Raw genomic sequence first — 18,184 nt, 5'->3', positions numbered from 1 at the left:
GTTAAAATCAGAGGACCATCAAATACTTCATATGCATTTCTTTTAAGAATGTGGGAAATCTCTTTTCTAATAATTTATTTTTTCCTTTTTTTTTAAAACAACTCACTTTAGCTTTTTTTTCTGCAGTAGTATCATTTTAACCCCTAAAGTGCATTTTCACAAGATATCTAATCTTTTTTGCAAGTAACATTTTGAATTTGTTCTTCTTGACATCTTTATGTTTATATGCATTTTGTATCGCCCTATTTCATTTTTTTGAAATCCAAATGTAACAGGTTTCAACTTTTTTTGTTACATTCTTTTTTTCTTTTTTTTTTCTTTTACTGGGTATAGCATCTCTCTCTTTTCCGAATTTTTTGCAAACCTGTTGTTTTTGAATTCTCTTTTTTCCCTTTATTTTCCCTCTCGATATGACCCAGGAGGCAACACAAAGAAAAACGCAGATGATATAACCAGTAATGACCGTGGTGAAGATGAAGGTATTTTTTGTTTTTTCAACGCTCAACCCTGATGCATGAGTTTATATCTATCTATCTCTCTATTTTTTTTTTTATTTCAATCTGTTTTTCTTCCCCTTATTTAAAACTAGTGCACTTCTGTGTGCTTCTTTATTTTCTTCTTGTATGAAAACCACTGTCATTTTTATCCCAGTTTCCATGTAAAGGACTGCAAATCACTGTCAGAAGAAATATAAACGTTGTTTCTAGACCCAAAATGACTAACAAAAATACTATTTACAAGGAAGCCCACCTTTTTTTTTTTTTCTTTTCATTTTTTTGGCTTGGTCACAAGAAGAGAAGATGGAATTTTAAAACATGCATGTATAGTTTCTTTTCTTCTTTCCAGATGTTATTTTGTAAGTTAAGATTACATTTTTGGAGCTTTGCTCTTATTAATTCTTTTTATAAACTGCAAAACTCTGCCCTACCTCAGTAGAACTTTTGGGGGTGAGGGGAGGTGCTGGAATTTCAGTTTTGTTTTTTTCTTTGTAAACTATATTGATTCCAAAATAGGTTTCTAAGAAGCTGCTCACAGTGAAGTACATAAAAAGGTGTTTTAAGGAGATTTTGACAAGATGTTTCTTTCAGGACAGCCTTTTAGTAGCATGTAGAGAAAAAAAGAGAGGTATTTCAGAATTGAAAAAGGACAGAAAGCTAGCTATGTGCATCTTTCTTTTCACACCAGAGCTATTTTGAAAACACATTTTTCTCCCCAAAATGTTTTGTTGCTATGAAAACTTTCTCTGTAAGGCTCCCAAATTGCTCAATACATTATCCACCAGAAGTGAAATGTGTTCTTTTTTTTTTTTAAGATGGAAGGGAGAAGGCACCCAAGCAGACAGCTGACTAGCACACTCTATTCTGCCCCTTCAGTAGAATAAATGCTTTAAAAATCGAGAGAAACAAACCAATAAATAGTACTAAAATACACGTGCACTTGTTGAGAAGGGTCTGTAGCATGGGTAAAAGCACATTTTCCCCATCTGTATAGCAAAATGTATGGAAGTCCATTTATTTTCCTTAAAGGATAAGGCCCCTGACAAAGCTCAGAGTCTCTGGCCCAAAGGGAGTGGAGAGTTATCTTAGCCGGTCAAGCTCAACTTCCTCTAAAGAGCCTTTTTTTGTTGTTTTTTTACCAATTGCATGCTGTTTTTGCCCCATTTTTGCTTTCTTTCATTAATCATCTCTCCAGGAAAAGAAGTCTGGCCAACATTGCTTCCAACCTTGGTCTTCTGTTAACATTATTACTATTATTATGATTATTATTTTTTATGGAGCTCCAAGTTCATAGGGCTGTCATTGCCTCAAAGAGCTGTCCAGAAGAGATCTCTCCCAATGGCATTTAAATATCAAAATCTACACCTGCCTCAGGTAGCCTTTCCTTTGATGAGGGCTTCAGAACATCTGGCATTTTTTTGTTCAGTGTCCAAAAATAAAATAAAGTAAAGGTTTCTTCTCTTAGTACTCTCATCAGTTCTGGTGATACAATCTGCATCATGCCCAGATCTCTCTTTCTCAGACATTTCCTTTCCATCACTGGGATCTGTTTTCATGATCCTCACCATGAAACTTTAGTACCTTTAGGATGCCATCTAATTTTCACTAAATCTAATAAACTGTGATTTTTTAAAACTTCGAATCGATACGGCATCTGGTTATTACTTGGACAAATTCAAGACTAAGTACTTCTGTGTTTCATGAAAGGTAAGAGATGTTAACGTAACGTATTCTGAGAGAACATCATGGAGCAGGACTTCAAAATCTCCACTGATTCCCTTAATCCACATTTTAGTAGCCAGCAGTCAGTAATGGCAAAATAAATGACAGCAAAAATAGCATCTCAGGAAAAGAAAGAGTTCATCATGGGAAAATTGTGCATAGTCCATGATGAATAAATGATTAATAGAGGATTTTTACTTTATATTTAAATTTCATATGAGAAAATAAAAGACATTCTTCTGCCCTGGATTAAATTTCTGCAAGTACTTGAGAAACAGGACACTTTCTTTCTGTACTTCACTGTGACCAGAGATTTTCTCATGTCTTATGTACACACCCAGTAAAATTGTGATCATAATTCATCCTAGTTGGAGCCATCGTCCATGTGAATGGTAGTTCATTTCCTCAACATTCCTTTCTGATGTCTCAAAAGTGTCCCCATCAATGAGGAAAGAATAAAACTTTATTGAAGAAAAAAATAAAAATAAATGTGCATAGGTGCATGTTTTTAAAGTAATATACAGATATTTCAAAGATTTATACACACATGCAACACACACAGAAATATTTATAGGTAAGGTCAGTCTTCCCCAGAATTAAATGTAGGCCCACTGGCTTATTAATATTAAACAGGTTATTTAATCATAATTTTTTTCAGGAAGCAGGCTGTACAGACACTCTCCAAATTTCTCTCATCATAGATCATTGTTTTAACATCATTGCTAATTAAAATAATAAAGTAATTACTCGGAGTACTCATTGGTGGCAAATCACAATGGCAGTTTATGTCCCTGTGAAAATATAAAGTATTTAAATAATTCCATCTTGAGTTTGGATTGTTTTACCATTTTTTATTACACTCTTTCATTTTCATCACTTTAATATGTGGGTTTATTACTGCACTCAGCAGAGCTAAGATGCCTTGCTTGGGCATCTTTGTTTCCCCATTTCTGTTCCATTAATAATTTTTAACCATTTATTTATTTTTTTGTTGTTGTCTGTCCTGTCTATAATTTCACTACTTCTTTGATGTTTTTATTGTCAAATTAAAGATAACTCTATACATTCGTTGTACAGTGAATTAAGATGGCAGTGATAGGGGGGAAATGGGCATTTATTGAAACCTTAAAATCTGTATCCCCATAATATGCTGAAATAAAAATATATATATATATAAATAAAAAATAAAACAATAAAACAAAATAAAACAAAAAACAAACAAAAAAAAGATGGCAGTGATATTAAAACTAATTATAATTTTGAAGTTGACCTTACATTTAATTAGATGATAAACTACATTTTATCAAGGATGCCATGTGCTTCTTCCATTTAAATCACATTTTAGGGCTTGAGGGAAATTCAGGGAATATACACTTTATTTTAAAACTTTTTTTATTAGTGCTTTAGTTATACACAGACGCTTACACTAGCATATGACTCCAAATGTCCCTATGCTTCTCAAAATGTCATTTCTAGGAATAGAAAATAAAATAGCATTGGCAGTTTTCCTTAGGCACCCTTATAAAGGCTACACCAGTCACAAAAATCAAGGTGATTAATTCAAGTCAAAAGTAGGAAAATTAATGAATCTCCCTTGGTCTTTCTTTAGCATCCGTGAGTCAGTGTGATTTTTTTTTTTTTATTGTATTTCCTTACTTGGCTTTTTTTCCAGATATCCATGATCAGAACAGCAAGAAGCCGGTGATGGTCTATATTCATGGTGGATCTTACATGGAAGGCACCGGAAACATGATCGATGGGAGCATTTTGGCGAGCTACGGGAACGTCATTGTGATCACCATTAACTATCGTCTGGGCATCTTAGGTAAGTGATTTCCTCACAAGAGAGAAATGCCGGAGCAGGAGCCCATGAGGAAGGTCTGCTTTTTTATTTTCACAGGGCTCATGGATTTTAGGCACGTTGCTCCAATTCCTGCATAATTGTGGTTTGCACTGCTCAGACTTTGTGTGATCAGATGGATGCCTTCCTTCCTTTTACTGTGTCCATGCAGCATTCTTATTTTGTGGTTTGGTTTATTTACTTTTTAGCTTGCAGTTGTTAATCCAACAATTTCATTTTGTTGGGAGGGACCTGAATTCCTCCTCAAACCAACACAGTTGTCAAGATCATCAGGATAAGATGAAATTTTATTTAAAGCATGATTCTTCCTTGGAGCTCAATGAATGCATGTTCATCCACGTAGACCTGTATGATGAACACATGATTTGGTGGCAGTATAGTTGATAACAGCCATGGATATTAGCTTCAATTTCTGGTTGTACAGTTGTATGAATCAGTGTTTTGTGTGGGGGACAATATTTTATCCGACTTCCTGATTATGTGCCCACGTGGGGCCTTGGAGATCTTCTGTGTTGTTGGTTCCGTTGAATATGCATGCAAGGAGACAACACTTGTTGGATTTTTGTTCCATTTTATTATTTATGATTAAAAGGCATGGGTTGAGGATGGGGCAATGGGGCAATTCAAGCTTAGCTCTACTTTGTTTAGGTGTGTCATTCCTTTTCCTCTGAGTGTGGGCTGGAAAATTAGACATTTTGGGGGTAAGATTTCAAGATTTTCCTTCCTAGGTAGTTTTGCCTGCTGTTGCCCAGTTCGTAATGCTCCTAGACCTATGTGAACACATTTGTTTTCAAGGCAAAAATGCATTAAAAAGGGTGCAGAAAATGAAGTTTTTAACAAGGTAGCCACGAGAGATGCATGTGTTGGTTGCAGTGTGGTTATGGTACAACGCAAAATATAAGCTGAAATGGACTCATGGAGTTTTGTCAAACAAGAAATAAAACTGAAGATGCTTTCTTCAAATAGGTAAATATTACCAAGACTATTTTATGTTTCAATGAGATGTTTTAATTTCATTCTGAGTGTTTCTTTCTCATTCCTAAGTGAAAACTTTAACCTATAAGAGACCCCAGGAAGTGGTGGAGTTGAGACATGCATTCCTAGCTTAGACATGAAAATCACCTACAGGTGTCCCTAAAGTTATGCTTTTGTGAGCCTTGATAAAGAACTCAACATTCCAGGTTGGTTTTTGCACTACAGAAACAAACAAACAAACAAACAAAAAAAACGACAACAAGAACAACAACAAAAAAACCCCTTAGTGTCATGGATCTTATTATTTCATGGCTTCATGTCATTTTGTTTTTTTGTAGTTTTCTATGTGCCAGATTTCGTGGAATAATTTTCATGCACTTTTGCAGAAAGTTGATTGCATGTTTCTCTGAATGTTTTTGTGGCTAGTGGCTTTGGCTACTCCTCTTGGAAACAGGAAATTTTACTTCTTGATGTTTTACAAAAGGTCCATTCTACCAAAGAGGTGGAAGGAGGAATCTCCCCAAGAGGGCCCTGCATGGTGCCTCTTCCAAGGGAGCACTGTGTGGGCCGCACACAGTGTGGCTACGTGGGGCAAAGGTTTGGGCACTCTCTTCTGAAGGCATTAGTGAGCACTGAGCACGTTCTGGCTGTGGTGGAATCACAAAACGTTCTGTTGCAAGCAGGATGGGTTCATATTACTGATAAGATTGGGTTCCAAAAGAAATTGATTTCCCTTTCCCTCTAAAGCAGCCAAATTGCATCAAGCAACTCTACACTGTGTTATCTTATAGGGTTTGCCCCTTCCTGAAGCAAGTGCAGATCTCTCAAAAGTAGTGGGGGAATTCATATGCATATATATTTTAAGAAAAGAGGAAAAAACAAAACTTAAAATGCTAAGTCTACCTTTTGCTTCCAAGAGTTAAAAAAAAAATCATGATAAGATAACAGAGAACTGTAAAAGGGCTGGAGAGGAAATACAAGCAGCTATTTAGCATCTCTGTGCCGGCCTATTTACATTCCACTAAGGAGCCACTGTGGACCAGCAAAGCATCACAGCCCCTCTTTATGTGATGGCGTGAAAGGGGCCAGCATTGCGGAGTATACATGGAGGCCACTGAGACTTTAAAACGTGACGTCCTTCATCTTCAATGGTAGATCTTGCATTTATCGTCGTCCTCTTGAGAAAGGTCACGCAGCATTTACTTTTTACTTGCGGGGAAACTGCTATTATTGGTCTTGAAAAAATATTTTTAAACCCTCGACAGCCAGATATTTAAAAAGTTGATTAAAAGAAATCAACTAGAAGCAATTAAAAAAATCGTGCTGCATGCACTGAAGTGAGGATTTCGGTGAGTGCTTTTTATATGAATAGATAGGTTTTTCTCAGGGAAGATTTGAAATAATCCTTGAGGGTTTTTTTTTTTTTCCTTCCAATAAAAATAGTAAATACATGAATGCTATTCTCCTACCTAAGGAATAGAAAAAATATTGTTTCAGATTTTTTTTTTAGTGGCGTAACAAATGCTGTTTTCTTACGCAAAAAGACGGTTAAAAAAGATGAAATATGCTAAAAACGGAACAGCGATGCTGGCGTTGTGAAGAACATAGATTGTAGAGTGAAACAGACATTAGCTGGGATCTTCCTTCTACCTCCATTTGTGATGTGTTCTGGCATTGAAACAGTCACCTGACTTTTCTTGAGTCTGTTTCTTTAGCTGTAGAAGGTTGTGACAGTTTCTCTCTTGCAAGGTGTTTGTACAGTATAGGTGTACATTTTCTCTCGTACAAGGTGTTTGTACATTGCTTCAAGGGTTCAAACCATGACACTGTATGTACCCCATAACTATATAACATACACAGTTCTTTGTCAATTAAACATAAAATTTTTAGAAATTGTAAAGTATCAATGCATTCATGTAGGTGAAGTTTCATAGCCTGTGAGTGCCCACCAGTATACCCACTCAAACACTATGATTTCTATCTTTATTAATAATCACTGGACATCATATGAATACCTCTGTTGTTCCACAGTAAGAATTGCAACTGGCCCAATTTGTAATGGCTAATATCTATCAAATCTTGGCATCCAAACTGAGTCACCTTAATTAAAATAAATCATTATAAGACACTCCTACACATTAAACAGAGCGTCATCATCCTTGCTTTTTGAAGTATGAAGTGGTTTTTTTTTTGTTGGTTGGTTTAAATTAGAACTGTGCAGACTAATCTTGCCAGCCATTGACAATATAATTTATGATCCAATCCAGGGCATGTTTGACAGTCGTTAATATGTGATGAATAAACTGAGATTGTCCCAGGCAAATTGGGTTGTATCATCATAGCTCTAAAGTAATTATTTATACCTACTTGAGGCATTCTATCACTGAATATGATTGAATGGGTGTTTATTTTTAAAGAAGCTACTCTTCTATAAACTTCTATAAACATATTATTTATTCTAGTGTACACTTTTGTCATTAGGAAGGCGCACATATCTGTGACTTTAGGAAACCTGAAGTTCACCAGGGCCCCCCAAGTTAGCCATTGTTGGGGTGCATGGTGTTCCTACCTACTAAAGAGAAACCAGCCAAACCCCAGCCACTCTAAACACCTGCTCCCTCTCATCCATTCACCTCAAAACATCGATAAGCATCCTTTACTCCTAAGAAAATCAGACAGTCATCTAGGCAATACACTTTCAAAACAATCCCATCAAGGGGGAAGCACAGAGGTTAAATCTGCGAATTTCCCCACAAGGTCGTTACAGGGTGAATCCTCTCCTCTCTGTCTTAGCCCCTTCCTTTAGGATAACTTGAGTGCTAGCTATTAAATCTGCTGTTTTCTTTTGTTCTTCTTAGTTCATGATAGCCCAGAGACCTTTCATATAAAGGAGAATGCACTTTACTGATGCTTCCTACTGGAAACACCTGGAATTTATTTATTGACGGCTTTTTCTTCCTCCATCCCATGCCCAAATTGGCATGCCTTCCTATCTTCAGTCGGTTTAGTCTACCTCCATTCAAATATTCATTTCAGTTTAGCTCACCTGAGATTATTACCTTTTTGGTCATTCTACCATTTGATGTCTCAGGTATGCTGAGATGTATGGTTCCTTCACAATAGCCCCTTACTCTACCCTTTGGCATCAATTCATTGAACACCTGCTACATGGCAAGCAGTGGGTTGCTGTACACTTAATCCCTATAAACTCCCTTGCAGATGTGAATCTGATCTTGCCTAGGAGGAAATGAAGGTTTGGAGGTGACTCACGGTATTGCAGCTGAGAGTGATCAGAGCTGGGATAGGAGCCCAGAGCTAAGTGAGGCCAGAGCTGTGGTTCTTATCACAAGCATCTCGCCTTCATTCAGCCTTGCCAGTCAGTGTCAAGTTTGAATTCATAAACTGCGGAGTGCGTTAGGAGACTGGTTATCACTTTAGCTTCAGATTCAGTTTGACTTTTTTAAAGGATTACCGAAGATACATCTGGAACACCTGCTAATGTTTCAGATACCGTAGCTATCTTGAAAGTTTTTGTCTCGGGGAAGGTTATGCCGTGGTCTTCTGAGGTTGTCTTTCTGTATAAGGTCATAAATTGCATGAACCCATTAGGTGCTTTGGAATCATAACTTTGAATACAAGACAGAAATGGTTTGAGATACAGGCAGTCAGCATGCATAGCAGAAACAGCATTTGAAAGATCAATTCAGATGGCTTAAGCTATATGCATTCTCGGCGCCCTACCTGAGGGTGTGGTCATCTTCCCTGTTCTGATTGCCTTTGCTGGGTCTTGGATTTCCTCCGAAATTGAGGGTGGGTGGGCTGGGCTTTGAGGGAGCCCTACGCCATCAGCCAGAGCAATCTCAACCTTTGCACGTTTGATATATTGGTCATCCGCCTCAGATTCAATAAAAGGAGACTGGACATTGTGGGAAGAGAGGACAAATAAGTTCCTCTTAAGATTTCTGTTCTGAATTCCATGGGTGCTGTAGGGGCCTAGGAGGAAAGATCCCTTTAGTGCTCTGAATGTTCTCTGAAAAATCATCCTGCAAAAGAAAGGTTTATGCAGCTACTGAGAGGCAGGAAGACAGAAGGTCAGAGAGAAACTTTTGCTTCTGATGCCTCCATTTTGGGATGTTTATCTGAACAACTGTGTGTATTTGTGTGGGTTTTATTTAGTGAAGATTTATTGAGTATAATATACCTGACGTGCATCTGCTGACAAATGTCAAGTTATCCTGCACATGGTCTATACATTCCTTCCCTCATTTGGGAGTTGAAGGTGTTGCTCTTTACTTGATACATTCATTATTTTATTTCTTTTTCTAACATTTTTTGTCCTTTTATTTTTCTAATGCGTTATGAAGGCTTTCTTCACTTATAAATGGAATACATGTTATGCCTCAAGTCAAAAGTTTCTAAGCATATATGTAAATAAAAGATACAATTTCCCCCTGGGGCGGTCCACATGTCTTGATGCTACTCTCCCGGCTTCATTAGAATCCCCCTCCTCTCTTGCTTTGATGAAAACGTGTCAGATTTCCCCTGATTTGATTGCTGTAAATGGCCCAGGTTGACTGGCAAAATTCCCTTTCTCTGAAAAGAGGACCTAGGTGTTCTTAAAAGGAAACTCTGCAAAAAGTGAAACCTGGAATGGGAGAAAGGAAAGTTAAGCATTGCACCTAGGGAGAAATTAACACAAGCTAAGGGATAAAAGAAGTATGGGAGGAGGTGACCCTGAGACTAGATGAATGGAATGTGACCACTCAAAACCAGGAAATAGAAACAAAAGACAGAAAATGAAGGAAGCCCTTGGAATAAGAGCCTTTGTGATGTTAATGGCTGAGGTTATCTGGCCAGCTTGGAAGGGGGTTGCAGGGATTCCCTGCTATGGATAACATAAGGATAGTATGTATGCATTTGAGAAGGCAGGCTGGTTACAGCTGCTACAATCCAAAAGTTAGGAGATAAAGAAAGGTAAGGCATTTTTCCAAAAGGAAAGAAAGCAATGTGTTGTCTTTCCTCATCTTCATCAATAGGTTTCTATGCATTGCATGCTCATTTGGAAACAGTGTAATCCCATTATGGTTTTTGCTGTAGTTGATAGGAATGGACACATTGCTGGGGGTGGATAAAATCGAGATCATGTTTTGCTCTGAGAATGATCCTCTGCTTTGGACTTTCTTCTTCTGCCTCCTGGTGGCTAACGGCGCCCACTGCAGTCACTGCATTTGTTCAGCCGAGGCAGAGGACCAGGAAAATCAAGGATGATTACCTTAGAGGCAGTTGCCACCAGAGACGGAAACTCTTGCTTCCGAACAAGGACTCTGTCCTGAGTAGGCGTTGTCATTACGCGATGGTTGGCTGAACAACAGAGCAGAGTGGCCCATCTGGTCCTGAGGTCTCTCCGCTGCAAACGGAGACAAATGATGTGAAGGTATTTCTGGGTGAAGAAAATCAGAGAAAGCACTGGAGAGAACCTAGCAGAGAAGTTTTTCTTGTTGTTGTTGTGTGCCTTTTCCCCCAATTTTTATTTACTTAATTGGTAAATAAAAATGAAGCATGTTTATCATGTATGCAGTGATGTCTTGAAACACATACACATTATGGGATAGCCTAGTTGAGCTAGTGAACATGCACACAGCCTCAAATGCTTATCATATTTTGTGGTGAGAACACTTAAAATCTACTCCCTTAGCAATTTTTCGGTATACAGGGTGTCCCCAAAGTCACTAACCATAGATAAAACAGGAAATTGTAGCTAAATGTACCTTTGTTTACAGAATAGTCATTACAAAATTTTCCTTCCTATGGAGAGTTTTGGGACACCATGTATAAATACGCTATTAACTATAGTCACCACATTTCAACGTAGGTCGTTGGAACTTACTCCTTCTGTCTGATACTTTGTAACATTTGAGAACATCTTCCCCCATCTGCCCTCGCACCCTTGGCTTGTAGTAACCACAGTTCTGCTGTCTGCTTCTTTGAGTTTCACTAGTTTTGCACTCACATATAAATGAAATAATGCGGTATTTGACTTTCCGCGCCTGGCTCATTTCTCTTAACATGAGGTCCTCCAGGCTCATCTATGTTGTCCCAAATGACAGGATTTCCTTCTGTTTTAAGGTCAAATAGTATTCCGTTGTGTGCAGATTCCACGTTTTCTTTTCCTGTTGATCTAGTAATGGGCACTTACTCTGAGTCCATGTCTTGGCTGTCGCAAATAGCGCTGCAATAAACATGGGAGTGCAGATATCCCTTCAAAGACTTTTTTTTTAAATCCCAAATGCACAAAACTGTCAACAGGCATGTTTGATGCAATAGAGGATCTCCTTGATCTATTTATAAATGATTCAGAGTTTCTTAAAGGAAGCTCGAATTTCATTTTTATATGCACAACCATACTTGGAAATCAAAATGTTCAGACACATCTCCTACAACAGTCTATTCCATCCATATATAATTTCCAGTTAATTGACACCAGAGTGTCATTTAAGCATGAGTTAATAATCGCAGAGAATATACATGTTCTTTCCTGGAAAATTTCGCCTTCAAAACTGAGTTGCTGAAGATTATTCATTCTAAAATGCAACATCAACATCACTTTCTCTCTGTGCCGTGCCTTCTTTGTTTTGCTTCTCATCTGGAGTTTGAAGGGTTGATTGTTTTTTTTTTTTTAGTTGATGACGGTGAAATGCTCTGTCTCCCTGGGGACAAAAAGGTGTAAGCGTTACTCTAAATAAAATAAGAGTGCAATGGGTATCCCAAGGGATGTTGGAATGTTGTGAGGACAGGCATTGAAACTGAGAACTAAAATACATTAGCTTGATTGGAGTGAGCTGGGAATTAAGATTCCGGTGAGAATTCTACTTATCTTCAAAATGGTTTTTAAACAATCCCTGAAAGACAAAAACCTGAAGCTTCTACCTTCCTACATATATCCAAGAAATCAGTCCTTTTAAGTCCATTAATAGAAAATGTCTAGTGGCAATCACAGTGGGAAGTTTGAATACTACTGAGGATGAGAGAACTCACGACTATAGGAATTCTGGCCTGAGGATGATATTTCTTTTTCTAACATTTGCCAGCAAACCTGTACTAGCAGGGGCAGTTCTACAAGAAGCGTGAATATGCGCATGTGCACATGCGTCATAAAGGGGATACCATGAGAGGTTATGTTGTGTATTACTGTCCTATTTTTGCCCACTTCCACACCAATAAGTCATTAGCTTTATGAAAATGAACCTTACGGAATGCAAAATACAGGTGCAAAATAAATTTCCTAGGGATTAAATAGTAACCCAGTTATGGCAGCTCCGCCCTGCATTTAGAGCACGAAACTACATTGTAACATATTGATTGACAAGTCCGGCTGTATGGTTGGGGTACTTTCTCCTTTGATATAGGAATAATAATAATAATACCATTTTTGAATGAAGTGTGTAATTCTCAGTATAAAAAAATCAACATTACTTTGATGTTACTGCCATTTGATACAGATAAGCTAGGGCCCTTACAAAGATAAATCGCTAGAAAGCCTCTATTGATTTGGTTAATTATTTGAGATGCGTTCATTGATTTCACTCTAAGTATAATGGCATTTATTATAGGCTCAGATATCACAAAGAGAGGGCTGTGTCCTATTATAGGATTATAGTCATAAACAGGTGAGTAGGATAAGCACATTATAAAGATAAACATTTCAGTGCTGGCCATTACGGGTATGAGCCTGACTATAGTCCCAGCTATAAGGAAGGATCCCTTGAGCCCAGGAATTCAAGGCCAGCCTGGACAACATAGGGAGATCCCACCCCTAAAATAATTATTTCTGTATAGACAGGCATGATATGATCTCACACAGAAATGTTAGGAATGGTGCACAAGAAAACTAAGCTTTGTATTAGGGTGGGGAGAACATTTTGGAATGGCAAAATGTGTCCCCTTAGTTTTAAGAAATGTTTTCTAACACTCAAAGTATCATTGGTCTCTTCATTAAAATATTCCAGTATCTGTTTAGATGCCCAGATATGCTCCCGGACTTACGATAGAACTATGCCCTGATAAACCCATTGTCCATTGAAGATAGCATCAGTCGAAAATGCATCAATGCACCTGACCTACCAAACATTCTAGCTTAGCCTAGCTGACCTTAAACGTGATCAGAACACTTACAGTAGCCTGCAGTTAGGCACAGTCATCCATCACAAAGCCCGGTTTATAATAAAGTGTTGAAGATCTCACGTAATTTGTTGAGCACAGTACACTGTGGAATATGGGTTGTCGACCCTGGTGGTGCTATGACTGCCTGAGACCTGGGGGACTCTGCCACTGACCAGCATCTCGAGAGAGCATCCCACTCTATACTGAGAAAAGATCAAAATTCAGAATTCCAGGTGCGGTTTCTACTGACTCTGTGTCACTGGTGCACCATCATAAAGTCAAACCATCATAAATCAGGGACCATCTGCATACACATTTCACTCTTGCCTAAACAGCTAGGTAGTATAAATGCATCTTTATAAATCTATCCTGGGTGTTTTGAACACATGGAAGAGGCTACCCCACCAGAAGGACTCCATTCAATATATTTCTGAACATCTAGGCATCTTTTCCCCTCCTTGCTATCTCACTTTAACCTCTAAGCTTGAACTTATAATATCACGTAGAAGTGGCATTCATCCTTCCCCGTACTTCTTGGCTTAAACCATGTGTGGGGTTTGCCATCTTTACAGAAAATGAATCTTGAGTAAATGGCCCGACATCACTGTGTCTTTCACCATGGAGTTCTTATTGAGTGCAGTGGCATCATCCTGGCTCACTGCAACCTCGGACTCCGTGGCTCCCAGGTTCATAGAGGTTCACATTAGAGGCCCAAGCTGTATGTTGCCTGCATATACATTTTGTATATACACACAATCCAAGAAAACAAATGAAATTTCCGTGGCAGTGAGAAGACATGAGGGTTTCTACGAAATGTTCAACTCTTCAATATTTAGAGACTGGAGAGATAAGAAATGATAAGCAAAGTGCAGCTACTGTGGTAGAAGGAAAACTCAGAGGATTCTGTGTTCTAGACATCACAGTAGGCAGAAAATGTCCCCTATGCCCTCCAAAAAACCCCAAAAAGACGAAAATTAACATCCTAATCCCTGGAATTTATGAATATGGTCCTTACATGGTAAAATGGTCTTTGAAGGTATGATTAATTTGAGGATCTTGAGATGGGAACTTATCTTGGCTCATTCAGGTAGACTCAAGTAACCACAAATGTTATTTTAAGAGGAAGGCAGGAGGGTGTGAATCACAGAATGAGATGAGGTGGTAGAAGCAGATTTCTGAGTCATGAGGGCCTCCATCTAATACATGCAATTAGCCTTCGAATGAAATAAAGCAACTAAATGAATTCTCTACTAGAGCTTCTGGAATGAACACCAACCAATTTGGGACTTTTGGCAAAATTATGAGATAATAAATGAGCACTGTGTTTAAGTCCCTAGAGTTGTGGTAACTTGTTATAGCAGCAGTTGGAAAGAATCAAATGTGGACTCCAAGGGAAGAACATGTTTCACAAAGAAAGCCATCATCAAGGTCTTTAAGCACTGCTGGAATATCAACATGAAAAATTAGAAAATTGAACCCTGGAGTTTTAGAGTGGAAGATGTTAATGGAACTTATAAGTAGTTTCACGGCATGGAAGAGGCTAACTTCTGATGCCAATGGGTTTAGGAGACAGAGTAGAAAATTCTTTCAAGGTGTTTTTTGGTAAAGAGAGCAATGAAACAGACCAGGAGCTGGACAGATGAAGTGAGAAGGAGACTTCTCTTTCTTTTTTTTTTACTACGGTAGAAATGCCCACAAAATGTGTGTGTTACTGGATATGACCCAGCAGCCCAAGTAATCTTGAAGGGGTGGGGTGGTCTGAGGTTGCAAATAGATAGGATTGGCCCTGTCCATGAACATTGGATGCACTCCCCAAGTAATGGAAAGGCAAATGCATAGATGGGGTGGTGGGAGCTCATCAGAAGCCGTGGAAATTCTGTTACAATGACCATGGCTGTCTCCATGAAGGAGGAAGCAAGACCTTTAGCTGAGAGGCATGATGAGGGGAGAAGGAGATGAAGGTTTAAGAGGAAAGAGAAGATAGGAAATGATGCTTAGAGAGATGACAGGACAGGAGAATGCTTTCTGCTTGGTGGACAACCCTCTGAATCCACCTTAAATTGGGTACCCTGTATTTCAGGTGGATCTCAATACATTAGTATGCATCTCCCTTTGTTTTGGGTATACTATTTCTATTTATTTCTGTCCTTTTAGACGAGCTGATGCAGGTATGAGAGCCCTGTAGTACCTTTCTTACCTCTGCTTTTGTCTGCTTTTTTGTTTAGTTTAAATTTATGTCAAAGAGCGGCCTTATTATCCTTCATTTCAGGTTCTGGGGAAGTAATTACTCTCTAAGGTCTTAGGTGTGTGATCTATTTCACATTTTCTAAACTTCAGCATTCTTGACATTTGGGACTTGGATCTTTCTTTTTTTCTGGGGGTCTGTGCTGCACCTTGTAGGATGTTGTGCAACATTCCTGACCTTTATGCACTAGATGCAGGAAACACCCTTGACCTCCAGACCACATTGCCGACTGTCCTCTGATGGGTTTGAGGAATCAACCCTGGTCAAGGACCACCTGTCTTTTGTGTGCTTCTCTTCTCTGAGAATGGCAGGTCACCCTGGACTGGCATTCCTTGTCCTTGAACTCATTGTGTACCTCAGAATCCACACTGGTAGATATGGCTTTGCTTTTCTCATGTGGATACTCTGTGCTTCCTGTCCCTGATTTCTGCACTGCTTGAGGGCAGGGGTCATAGCTCATATTGCCTTTGTCTTCCAAGTGTCTACCAGATAATAAGCATTTTCCAGACGATTAGCTGTTGCAGTGTTTTTGACTCCAAGTTGCAAAATACAAGCTTAAATATATATATTTTTAAATTTCAGTTTGAGTGAACCCCTGATTCTTAAAATCAATGAATGACTAATTTTAGGTAAACCTTGTTTATTTTCACTTCTTGCATTTGGCAACTTGTTCCTTTTTCACAAACACTGAAGGTTCTCTGAAACATCCATTTATACCTGTACTATCATTCTATACACATGGGTTAGCTCGAATGGAGACATTTTATATTCATGACATACACTTGACCTTGAATTGAAGCGGTACAGTTAAAAAAAAATTTGTGTATCTTCATATTTTTATCAGATTGTGAGGGTTAGAAAAACAAAAAGCGGAGAGCTCCCCAGCATGTTTTTTTTTTTACTTTAGGACTATTCATGGGTATTTTAAATGATTTATGATGAAAATGCCATACATCATGATTTTCCAAGAGCTCTGTTAAATTTTTGCAAATGGCTGGCAGATTCCTTAATTGATCCTATAATCTCAAAGCATTATTTTCCCAGGGCTGCCCTAATAAATGGAGTGGCTTTAAACAACAAAATTTTATTTTGTCAGTGTTTGGGAAACCAGACATCCAAAGTCAAGGGGTTGACTGGGCTACTCTCCCTTGGGGGGCTCCAGGAAAAGGTCCTTCCTTGTCTTCCCCACTTCTGGTGGCTCCAGTATTTGCTTCCGTGTTCATAGGGCCATCTTCCCTCTATTTACGAGCCTTCCTTCTCTTATAAGGACACCAGTCACTGGATTTAGGGCCACCCTAAATCTAGGATGATTTTAATCTCATGATCCTAAACTAATTAGATCTGCAAAGATCCCATTGCCAAATAGGGCTACATTACAAGTTTTTCAGGGTGGACCTAAATTTTTGGAGGGTATTATTCAACCTGCTTTCTATATCCAACCTTCTAAAGTATGTCTTTATTGCAATACTGTTGCCACCCAACCAGGTTCATTTGCCTGCTGCCCAGGAGGAAGCCAGTACGCTGAGTCAGCAGGGTTGACAAGTTAGAGAGAGTTTATTTTGAATAGCACTAAGGGGGGAGATGGGAGAAATTCTCAAATCCACCTCCCCAACAATTTGGGAGACAAGGCTTTTCTTTTTCTTTCTTTTTTTTTTTTTTGAGACAGAGTCTCACTCAGTTGCCCGGGCTAGAGTGCCGTGGCGTCAGCCTAGCTCACGTCAACCTCAAACTACCTGGGCTCGGGCAATCCTTGTGCCTCAGCCTCCCGAGTAGCTGGGACTACAGGCATGCGGCACCATGCCTGGGTAATTTTTTCTATATATTTTTAGTTGGCCAATTCATTTATTTCTATTTTTTGGTAGAGGGGGGTTTCGCTCTTGCTCAGGCTGGTTTCGAACTCCTGACCTTGAGCCATCCGCTCGCCTCGGCCTCCCAGAGTGCTAGGGTTACAGGTGTGAGCCACCACACCCGGCCGGAAGACAGGGTTTTTAAGGGTAGTTTGGCAGGCAAGGGATTAGGCAATTAGGCTTGTTAATTGGGGCAAAATGAAAGAGGTGCAGGAATCATCTTCTTGTGTTGCTCCAGTCCCTGGAGTCCCAATTCCAGTTGAGTCAGTTTCTTGGTCTGGGCCGCTGGTCTGGGTGGGTCAGTCAGTCCACTGGAATGGGGGGGCTGGAAGATATCTTGAAACCAACTTTAGGTTTCCAAAAGGTGATGTTATCTATGAAGAAAGTTAAGAATCTTTTTGGACACCAGTTTTGGGGAGAAGTTAAGAATCTTCAGGACCACCAGGCACGTGCCTCCGGAGTGGCAATGATAGAAGCAAGCAGGGGGACCGTGACTAATTATTGTCCTTATTTTTAGCGAGGGCTCTTACCACAGTTCTCACCCTGCGCCCTGTTATGGATGTGTGCAAATGGCGGTTTCGGTATGTGTATGTGTGTGGATACAGGTACATCTACTGTTTTCATTCCGCATGTGTGGGCAGCCCACACTCTAGCAAGAAGATCTGGGGACATTCTGGAACTCGCCACCTGCTCAAACCCTCTCTGCTCTCCAATGATGTCGTCATGAGGTTAACCAAGAAGTCTATTCCCTGGACCCCTAAAACTTCCCCATCAGTTTGACAAGTGGTAAAAGCATTTTCCCCTGTTGGCTACACAACGTGTGCCTTTGCTCCAACAGTGTGTAGAGCTATACTTCACACTGCCTTCTTAAATTACG

At 39.2% G+C, this 18,184-nt stretch overlaps 1 protein-coding gene across 2 annotated transcripts in view; it reads left to right on the top strand.

The window, feature by feature from the left end:
- Window positions 1-18,184, top strand: part of NLGN4X (neuroligin 4 X-linked) — a 321,699-nt gene that overhangs the window by 183,944 nt on the left and 119,571 nt on the right. For both annotated transcript variants that reach the window (XM_020285070.2, XM_020285072.2), the window contains exon 5: window positions 3,892-4,044. In XM_020285070.2, the coding sequence (XP_020140659.1) occupies window positions 3,892-4,044 (153 nt within the window). The remainder of the gene's footprint in view (window positions 1-3,891; window positions 4,045-18,184) is intronic.

This window comes from Microcebus murinus, chromosome X, assembly GCF_040939455.1.
Source record: "Microcebus murinus isolate Inina chromosome X, M.murinus_Inina_mat1.0, whole genome shotgun sequence".
Classification (NCBI taxonomy): Eukaryota; Metazoa; Chordata; class Mammalia; order Primates; family Cheirogaleidae; genus Microcebus; species Microcebus murinus.
Note: the sequence above shows the minus strand (reverse complement) of the source record. Positions and strands in the feature narration are given on the sequence as shown.